This window comes from Epinephelus lanceolatus, chromosome 2, assembly GCF_041903045.1.
Source record: "Epinephelus lanceolatus isolate andai-2023 chromosome 2, ASM4190304v1, whole genome shotgun sequence".
NCBI classification, from domain to species: Eukaryota; Metazoa; Chordata; class Actinopteri; order Perciformes; family Serranidae; genus Epinephelus; species Epinephelus lanceolatus.
In genome coordinates, this window is record NC_135735.1 from 18,723,246 (window position 1) to 18,733,801 (window position 10,556).

General features: G+C 40.6%; 1 protein-coding gene across 1 annotated transcript; it reads right to left on the reverse strand.

Annotated features, from left to right (window-relative positions):
- Positions 1-140: 140 nt before the first annotated feature.
- On the reverse strand, positions 141-10,556 carry cyp27c1 (cytochrome P450, family 27, subfamily C, polypeptide 1). The gene is made up of 9 exons (XM_033632509.2): positions 10,101-10,556; positions 9,025-9,215; positions 8,530-8,729; positions 8,004-8,213; positions 7,182-7,345; positions 3,862-4,028; positions 3,528-3,606; positions 3,094-3,297; positions 141-1,450 (listed from the first exon to the last, which is right to left on the reverse strand). Exons 1-9 carry the CDS (start codon positions 10,389-10,391, stop codon positions 1,331-1,333), a joined length of 1,626 nt encoding a protein of 541 aa, XP_033488400.1. The 5' UTR covers positions 10,392-10,556; the 3' UTR covers positions 141-1,330.

Here is a 10,556-nt window from a genome sequence, read left to right on the forward strand (position 1 = left end):
TTTAGTTATCTGCCCATGTCTGTAATATTTGAAAATAATTATAAAACTTTTATTTTGATAACTTACCTTTACCAGCTGACACAGACACTGAAATTGCATTATGGGCTTTAAGACCTTGACAAAGGATAACTTACACAATGTTTTAAAATAATTAGATCATTTTTATTGTTTCCCAGTTTCACTGGAACTACAATATAAAGATACAGAAAGACAAAAGAGCAGATAAATACAACAATATAAAAGGTTCCATTTTCCTCTATGCAAACCAGTGTGATCCTTTATAACAGCACAATCCAACAACTTGTCTCATCCCCCTTGCAAAACCATTTTGTAACATACATCATCCCTCTCAGTGAAATCATAACGTAACAGATAATCCGGTGAAATACTTGTATTGACACAAACAGCATATAAATCAGGAACACTGAACACATTTTGATCCAAATATAGAGTGTGAAAAAATAGATAAACATTTAATTAGTTAAGCAAATAATCTACTTTGTGATTAATTTAGTTTATAATAGTTTATTCATTAGTTCAAACTTACAGGATGATCAAATTCCTTTTTTTAAAAAAGCTAAAAAGCATTTTCCCTAGAATGATGTTTAAAAACATATATATTCAAAACTGTTTTTTTTTTTTTCTGCGTTTACTATGTATTTAATGTTTCCTGGATATACAGTGCATATATTAAAATCATGTAATGCCACTTGAGTGATTAAATGTTCTTCCTCAGACTGAATAAAAAATTGTGGTGCCAGAAAAAAAAGCAACCTGTAACGATATTTTGGCTTGCAACACAGAGAAAACACTATCTTAAAATAAAGCTCATTATATACAAACTGTACTTCTTAAAACAGCTCATTTTCAGTACATTCATGGTTGCCCTTCAACATTCTCAGTGAATTGCTTTCTCAAACTCAGAGGAAACAGTGTGATTATTACATACATGTATGCACATTAATATGAAGAGATACAGCTTGAGTATATAGATTATAGTTCATGTTTCCACTCACTATTTTGAATAGGATGAATGGAAGGAGTAACAGTCCAGACTGCAGTGGCTTTCACAACGTACAAATGATACACTGCCAAGAACAGCTTTTATCTTTACATTACTGGTCCAGTACTATTTCTGTGTCCTCCTCACTAATAAACAGGAGGAGGTAAGACACATTTCTTGCCTGAGTAAAACCTCAGTCTCAGCTCAGTATCCACAATTTAACAGTGGAAGGTGTACTAAAGGCAGTATATTAAAAAAAAAAACTACTAATAAATCAGAGCATTATAAACATACAGTACAGTAGACCTTATGGAGAGGAGTCAGCGTTTACTTTTCCCTGTCGATGAACTGCAGGTCGATGGGGGCAGCAGGGCAGAGTAGGCCGTGGGTTTTGGCCTTGACATCAGCAGTAAGAGGAGAAACACCAATGTGGAACCTCTGAATGAGCTGCACAAAGAGCAAAGACACGGACATGTCCATCAGATTATATAAGTCATTGTCTATGAGTGCATTTATAGATATGTTTATTTTGAAGCCAGAGATCTGGTGACTAGTGTGCTTCCTCTGGCCATTAAGGTTGGCAGATGCAAAGATATGCAGGGATTGTGTGAGCTATCTGCAGACTAGAAAAAAGAGAATGATTTTTTTAGTACATTGTTTTTTTGTGAAGTTCTTTGTCTTATGTGTGCCACATTCATGTGCTGTTTTGGTAAGTTAGTAAAATTTTCCTAATATTGCACCTTTAAAAACCTAGGGTACAATGTGTCTCTAAAATGAAGAGTTTAAAAGAACAAAATATGAGTATAATGCAAACATTACAACAGGAGAAAATAGCACAGTAAAAAAAAAGGGAAGCAGCATCACAGCTCAAAATAGAGTACATGACTCAAATAATTAAAACATTTTCTGATCTGGACCACACACTTTTGCATAGGTGAATAGGTAGAGTTGTGTATCATCAGTGTAGCAATGTGAAAACACACAACAAAATTGGCGGAATCTGTGCCCTAAGGATAGCATACTGTATATAATGAAAATAAAATGGGTCCTAGAATTGACCCCTGAGGCACCCCACAGGTTAAAGGAACACAGGTGGATACTTTGTTGTCAGTGGATACAAGAAACCTCCATATATACCTCCAGTATATAAACAGACTCTATCAAGGTCGCAGCATGACATGGAGAAGCAGCCAGGTCTTAAGTTTTTCACCTTTGATCTGCGGAGCAAGGTATAAACCATTTGGCTCTGTGTGCAAGTTTTAGAGAAACTCTACGACTATAAAGTGTTTACACTGAGTGTTATTTTAAGTCAATGTGTAGTGTTGTCTGCTGCCAGAAATGTTGCATTATGTGGTAGCTGAGCAAAACCTAATTATTAATTATTGTCTTCATACATGTGTTTGTTATTTTGTTTGCTTTATGAGTCTTTAAATGTGTAACATATATACTCAAAGAAATGACTTGTTCTATTCTGTCAGGTTTATGTATTTCAGTCACATGTGAAATTTCTATCCAACTGATCAAGTAATTCTAACATAAACAAAAATAAATACCATCTATGTAATTAAGTCAAATAAAACTGAGATGAATAGACAGCAAGAATTTATGTAACAATAACTTATAGAATTTACTTAATTTACTTAAATAATGTTTACGTAGCTACCGTCAATAAATTCTGTGTGTCAAATGTGCTAAACTCTATGTATTTCTAAATATGTCAAGATATTTAAAATGTATAGAATTTATCAACAGTAATTAAATAAGCTAAATAAATAAATTAGGTAAATTATATGAGCTATAGTTACATAAATCCTCATGGTCTATTCATCTCAGTTTTATGATTTAATTACATCAGTGGTATTTATGGTTGTATCTGAAGCTGAGGGCTGCTACTCTATGCAGAAAAAGCTTGACAAAACCCTGAAATATTGTTTAATTATGCTTGCTAACTTTGTCTTAAAAGCCTGATAAAAAAAGGTGATGGACAAAAAAAAATAGTTGTAAATATGACACAATGGTATGAACTTTATTCATTCATATGTGTGGATACATTTAGAAATATGTTTGAAGCTAAGTGATTAAACCCCTACCCTTGTGAGAGCTAGATGCATCTCTAACTCTGCTACTCTCCTGCCGATGCAGCTCCTGATGCCGTAGCCAAAGGGAATGGAGCCAAAGTTGTCGACACGATCTGTGGAGTCTTTACGTATCCAGCGATCCGGTCGGAAGTCTGAAGCATCAGGGAAATTCTCTTCATCAAAAGATGTGGAGTAGTGACAAAGAGCCAACTGAGTCTAACAAAGTGAGAGAACAAAAAAAAAAGTCAGTTGTGAAATGAAAACAGCTGGGCTATTGTACATGCATGTCTACAAGAAAGAGGAAGAGAGAGATGGATGAGTAATGCAGGATCATGTTACATCTGGTTCCACTGTAATGTTTTTGGCTGACTCCTATGGTCACGCTTTTTCTCCAGCACATGTACACCCAAGAGGACTTGCATCTATTATGTCTCTATCAGTCTTACCCCTTTGGGGATGAAGTATCCGCCCACCACCAAGTCATCCTGGGTAATCCGTCCGTTGCCAGGGAGAACTGGAAAAAGCCTGCTCCCAGGGAGCGGTGCACAAAGACTGTTATTCAACAGCACTATACATTCATCTTCTCACAAAGTTAATGAGTGAAAGCCACAGAGAGAGAGAAAATAGATAAATTAAAGATACTAGAACATATTGAACAAAATCAAGCCTCAGGTTTTAAAGTCTATTAAAGTATTTCTGAGTTGTTTTTTACAGTGCAAGTGAGAGTGAGTGAGTGAATCATCAACAGCTGGAGAACAGAAAGTATAAATATCCATGCACCTGAGAGTCTCTTTGACCAGCCCCCTGATGAGAGGCAGATGAGCAACATCAGCAGCTGAGGCAACAGTTCCAGGCCCCAGAGTCTGTGTCACTTCCGTAAAGATTTGCTCCTGTACATGAGGGTTCCGCGCTAACAGGTAGCTGGCCCATGAAAGGGTGAAGGATGTCTATGGGAGGATAGGAAAGAAAATTTGTTATACATTCCTCTTTGAATGTGTAGTATGCTGGTGCTGGTTATGAAATCTCCGTGGGGATGTTGTCATTTTTATTAATGTTTTGCAAAGAGTTTGACTGCAATGCAAGCTGATAGGAGTTTCTATGATGTTGCGCAAGTGTTGGGAAACAGTGAGGGGGCTCTGAGGGAGAGGGGGCTGAATCCACGTGCTGAGCAGACACTCAAGTCCACTCCACCAGCTGCACGCTCAGCCCTTTATCCCTCATCTTACATCACTCATCCGTTTACATCCCAGTGTACCTTGATGCACTCACTAGTGCCACATGTAACAGTATTACAGCTGTAATAAGGATACACAGACCTAAATATAGTCCTGATTAATTGGCCAATCACACAGATTAAATGGAGTAGCCCCACCTCACTCAGTTTCTAACATTTTTGATATGTATGTCCCCCTCCACACCGTGGGCAGATTTATGAGGCAATGGGCCCTTGGGCACAGATATGTAAAAGAAACGACCACCTCTCCTACACAGGAGCAAGACACACAGCCTCTTTTTGTTATTTTTGTTTTGTGTCTCTTTGTAGTCTCTTTGTCATCATTTTTGTCTCTTTGCATTTGTTTTGTCTATTTAAGGTTTTTATGTGTCTCTTTGTTGTCGTTTTGTGTCTCTTTGTGTTTTTTTGTAGTCTTTTTGTGTATCTTTGTCAACATTTTGTGTCTCTTCATAGTGTTTTTTGTCTCTTTGCAGTTGTTTTGTGTCTATTTAAGGTTTTTATGTGTCTCCTTGTAGTCATTTTGTGTCTCTTTGTGGCTTTTTTGTGGTTGTTTTGTGATTCCTTGTAGTCGTTTTGTGCCTCTTTGTGGTCTTTTTGTAGTCTTTTTGTGTATCTTTGTCGACATTTTGTGTCTACTTGTGGTTGTTTTGTGTCTCTTTGTAGTCATTTTGTTTCTTTTTTTGTCTCTTTGTGATCTTTTTTGTTTGTCTTTGTAGTAGTTTTGTGTCTGCTTGGGGTTGTTTCGTGTCTCTTTGTACATTCTTTGCAGCTTTACAAGTTTTTTGTGTCTCTTTGAGGTAATTTTGTGTATGTTTTGGTCTTTTTGTACCTCTCTGGGTTATTCTGAGTCTCTTCCAGGTCAGTACATTTTAATTTAAGTGATGTTTTGCAGGTGTAGGCCAAGGGAGTCCCTGACATTTTTGGCCCCTGGGCCTGTGTACGGTAGGCCTATTCGGTAATCCATCCATGCTCCACACACACATACCTCCCACACATTTTGTGCTTTCCCTTTGTCATCTAACACACCCTGATCATTGTAACTTCCTGTTTCCTCAATTGTGGCTGCCCTACCATCTGTCTTTACTTGTCCTTTTTCAGGGTTAGGGTTAGGTCTCAACACATCACTGACATTTTGATTTCAGGAATGTGGGCAGATAAGCAAATGATATGACAACGGACGTCATCCTTCCCCATCATATCTGTATCATGTACAGTATGTTACCTAAGCCCACATCTTATGTCTTTCCTGGCATGCTGCCTATCTTCCCATCCGGCCTCCTTACTTTTCCACCCATGCATTCAGTGCCATATACTGGTATCAGAGGGCCAATGTTTTTTTGCCAACATCACACTGAATAGAACCCAGAGGTCAGTCTCAGGTCAGTATCTCTAACTAATAATCAAAGAGTCTCTGTCCTTGTATAAGCCCCGCCATCCTTCTTGCTGTTCCGTCTCCCACCTCCCTCTTCCCACTACTCTTCCTCAGACTCACCCTCCCACTCTGTCATCACCCTCGCCCCATCTAACCAATTTGCAACCAATCATCCCCGGCTGGGACAAATGCTGGCAACACCTCAGACAAAGCCGTAGAGGAATCATATGACAAAAGCTCATCCAAAAAACAGCTCAAAAAGGCTTAGGCCTCTCCCCTCTATCCCCCACATCTTCTCTTCATTCTCTAACATCCATCGTGTTATACCCAACTCTTCTTTCCTCCCCCTCCTATGACGCCAGTTCCCCAAACTTTGCAGTTTCATGACAGCGTCCTTTTTCCTCAAGCCCACCCCTTTATTCTCCCCCTCGTCTCACCTCTGCCCAGTCTGTGCCATAACTCTGGCTGTGGCTAACGTGTCTTGACAGCTCTTGTGTGTGCTGAGTAAAGGGAAATGCACCACAGGGTCAGGTAATGGCTCAGCTTAGTCCACCCCCTGCCAGGACGTGGCCGTTGCAACAAGTTCAACAAAAACACACACACCCTTTTATCCCATGGCCCCCAGCTCAGAACAAAACACTCTACACCCATAATTATCATTAATCTGACAGAACCCAAAACAAATTAGGCAGTAATTGTGCACATGTGCACACAGTATGCACACAGATGCAGATGCACCCACACACTCATACAAGACAAGTGTGAAACAGTTGGAAAATCATTCTTCATGGGCACTGTACCACTCTTGGTGATACCACTCTTGGTGGTACTGTTAGGGTTACGGGTTAGAATCGGGAGATAGATTTCCTATTCTCTGACATATTTTGAGTTTTATTACAAGCGTTTCTTGTAAATATCTTTAATTTTCTGTCTGCTGAATTGTATCATGTGTGAAGGGTGTCCATATCTGACCCAGGATCTGTCATATTCCTGCTCCCTTTCGGTGTCTCCTATTTCTGTATTCTTTAATCTGCCTATTAAAATGTAAAAATTCCCTCCCAAATGATACTTTAAGGGCATTAAACCAGCAGTCTTAATTATTTGCAAGTGCCATCTAATTAAGTTCTAATGTGGAAACACATGAACACACAACACAGATGTCTGGTGGAGGAGGAAAAAAAAGACAAAAGCCCCCCTGTGTAGATCTAACAGACAATGACAAATGACAAGAAACTAAATCTGAGTGAGAACAAGTTTGTCAGTGGGATACTGTGTAACCTCCCGATTCACTGCCCTGACCTGACGCTGGCACAGCTACACAGGCACGAATGTGGCGCCAGAAACCCAACCCTTGAAACTCAAGACTGACTCAAACACGCACACACAGACGTAGACACACAAGTGCGACTCCCAACCCCTCCACCTCCTGCTAAAGCTACGCTCCCTGCTCAAACTCCTCTCTGCGCATATCTGCTAACACACACACACACACACCGTGTCGACCCCTGCCAGTAGCATCTCCGTCAAGTTGGCGTAGATCTCCTCCATGTTCATCTCCTTGGAAATAAGCATGTGTGTGAGCAGTCCCCCCTTCACCTCCTCTCCCCGCTCCAGCTGGGCCTTGATCTCTGTCAGCCTCTTATCAACGTGAATGCAGCCTGGGATCAGACAGAGACAGAGAAGGTGGGATGAATGGAGATGGGGGAGGAAAGGGGAGGTGAAGGGAATTAAACAAAAAAAGAAAAAAAAAGCGACAGGTTATGTAACAGAGGGACCCCATACTCCCACAATCCCATGGTACAGCAGTAGAGATTTATATGCAAATCAACATTCCTTTCTATTGATGCCAGGCTATATGTCCACAAAAAAGTTACTTAACTCAACCTCAGCTGTACTGAGAAAACATTATCTAACATGTTTACACATAGAAAAATATTTTTTGAAGGATTTGGAATCAACCCATTGGAGAAAGGGAGGCCATTCTGGAAACATATAAACTGGTGCTATATGTCATATATCTCTCTGACCCTGTTGTTTTTTGGATGATGCAAAAAAAAATACAATGTTATGTGCCTTTGAAAAGTTATCGACTTCATTTAAGACCTTCTCATTCAGAAAAAAAGCCCAGGAAATCTTCAAGAAGCATTACACAAATGTCACCACAGGGTTCTCAGTCAGTTGTGTAATGTCTTTTGTCACTCTGGAGAAGCTTACCCAAGATTAAAAATACTACTATGGCTTAAGGGTTGTCTCAGCTTGGGCTTGGAGGCTACAAATTCACAAGAAAGCCTCCATAATTAGGTGCCCCCAACTTACTGAATTTGAAGAGGCCATCCCAGGACAGGCAGAACTCCTCCCACGGTTTGGGGAACACAGGTCGGAGCCACTTAGGGATTGCCCCGGCGTACATGGTTGTCTTGAAGGAGCTGAACATGAGGTGCAGTGCACTGATGTAGTCTTGAGTTTCCTGGGGAATCTCATTTTCCAAACAGCCTAATCGGGCTTCATATAAAATGGCTGCCACACCTGTAAGGAAAAAGGCAGAGAAGAGAGAGATGAAGTTTCAATAATTGTCTCTGTAAAGTTGGAAATCTCGGACATGGACTGATTAATCATCACTTACAAAGGTGGTCTGACAAGCATTGTCATGGTTGCATATTTCTATTTTTCCAATCTATTTTCTCTCTGGTATCACCTCTTCCTGTCTACTTTTAGTCCTCTTTAATGGTCTCGCTATCTTCCTTACCTCCTCGTCTATATTACATCCACACTATTCTTTTCAAATCCATGCTGCCTGACTTCCATTTCCTTTATGACCAAACTTTGTATGATCTTCACTAACCTTCCATGGCATATTTGAAGAAGAGGTCATTCACATTGAGGACAGTCGCTCCATCAGGCCCCTGGGCGCTCAGAATACCGACTCTCTTGATCAGGTCGTCTACCACTCGGTTCACATCGTCAGAGAAGACTGCTACGTCACGGGGACGCATGATGAGCTGCCTGAGCACGCTGCGCATCTTCAGCCAATCTTCTCCCTCACTGGAGAACAGGACACAGGAGAGACTATTTTAAATGCAAGACATTTACTGACATGTAGAGGAAACATTCTTGTTTTGTGGAGACTGATAGTAGTGACACTGTTGAAAACCATTGAGAGGACATGCACAGTATTTGTGAGCTAACCCTGGAAAAGAAGCTCGGACATAAGGTTATGTGCTTTGCCCATCCACATGTATGGAAACTAAATTGATGATCCTGTCGACCTCCCAAAATCATTTATTTTCAGGAGGTTGTCGCCCTGACTCAGAGATCAAAAGGTTGAAGGGGGACTCACGCTGAGATGAGTCCAGTCGAACGGCCTCTCATGTCTCTGTACTCCTTCCAGGACTCCATGTTAGCCCTCTGAGGGGCCACGCCCTCTGCCCTGAGCACCTCAGCCACCAGGTCACGGTCTGCCACCGAGACCACCAGCTGGGGCCCAAAACGGGATTTGAAGATTTTGCCATATTTCTTTCTGTGCTCCATCTGTAAAGCAGCAGTGAGAAGAATGAATTAGTGGTCACTTTTATTAATTGTGGAGAAAATCCAGGACCAATTTGACTTTTATTACACTGATAACTTCCTACTAAAATAAAATTAAAACATTTTCTCTGACTGAAGCAAATGATTTAATAATGGTGAAGTGATGGAATACATTTCAGCAGATTTGTCTTGTGTGCCAGTGGTGTCACTAAATCTCCAGTAGAACCAGTCTGTAACAACGGCCTTAATTAAATCTTCACTTGCACACCATCCAAACATAATGTACCTTGTCTGAGTGTTGTGTCAGTAAGAGTGAATGTCTATATTTAAATGTCAAATTGTGTTGCTCATACAGCTGCAATCCTGATGGTGATGAAATTTACATAAGAAAGAGGGAGTGTTCATCTGACCTTTCATTTTGCAAGATGTGGCAAATACCACATGTGTGTCACAATCAGACTCAGTGACTATTAGGGATAACTTGTCTTGATCAAGTGTATGTTAAATATGTACTTACTTTGCATGTTGTTTTGTCATGTTGATTTACACCTAGATAATTTCCGTTCCCAGGTAATTTCCTACTTGTTATTTTCTTTTAAGATTTTCTCTACAGAGTGAAAAAGAGGTTTATCACTGGATTATCTGCTGCATCTTGTAATGGGGAGAACACTTTCAGCCTCTCGTATAACTCACTTTAAGACTATTGCACAACTCATACTCTGGAGTGCGCTTTTACGCAACGGTCTGTGCCATTTTACGCATAGGTGGCAAATTTGGCTGACGCTGAGGATACGAACGCTCCTTGGCATTGGTGGGAAACACAAAGAAATGATTTCATATGTCAAACAAAATGAGAAAGCACAAAAATGCACATATGTACACCATTACCTGAATTTCATGAATTCTGCTAAACCCGTCTCTCCAGAAGAACTCGACCAAGTTGGCTATGGTGCTCGGTCCAGGCATCTCCTTCAGGGACATGGCTCTGGTTTTCTCGCCGACATCTGCCGGTGTGATCAGTCTCTCAGGCATGGCCTCTTCTCCAGCCGCGGTGATCCCAAAAGCCTCGCTGGCTGCTGATTTGTGCAAGGCGCGTAAAATGAAGACCAGCTGCCTGTTTAGCCGGTCGCCTTGAAAACTCTTCCAGCATGCTGCCGTGAAATATTTCGGGATTGCCATTACTGGGAGACTTTTCGGTGTTTCCGTGCGCAACAAACCGATGTGTGGTTGAGTCTTGTGCAAAGTCTAAAAGCGGCAGAGTTCACATCTGCAAATGCATGTTCATGGCACGTGTAGACACAGTCCTCCCTGTGTGGCAATGTAATATTAGATGGGATTGTATTA

Excerpts from the sequence above, each read along its gene's own strand:
- cyp27c1 (XM_033632509.2), bottom strand. The coding sequence starts at position 10,391 with ATGGCAATCCCGAAATATTTCACGGCAGCATGCTGGAAGAGTTTTCAA. Across the intron at positions 7,346-8,003 it reads GGATGGCCTCTTCAAATTCA|GCTGCATTCACGTTGATAAG; the intron begins GTAAGTTGGGGG and ends GTCTGATCCCAG. Across the intron at positions 4,029-7,181 it reads TACTGGCAGGGGTCGACACG|ACATCCTTCACCCTTTCATG; the intron begins GTGTGTGTGTGT and ends ATCCTCCCATAG.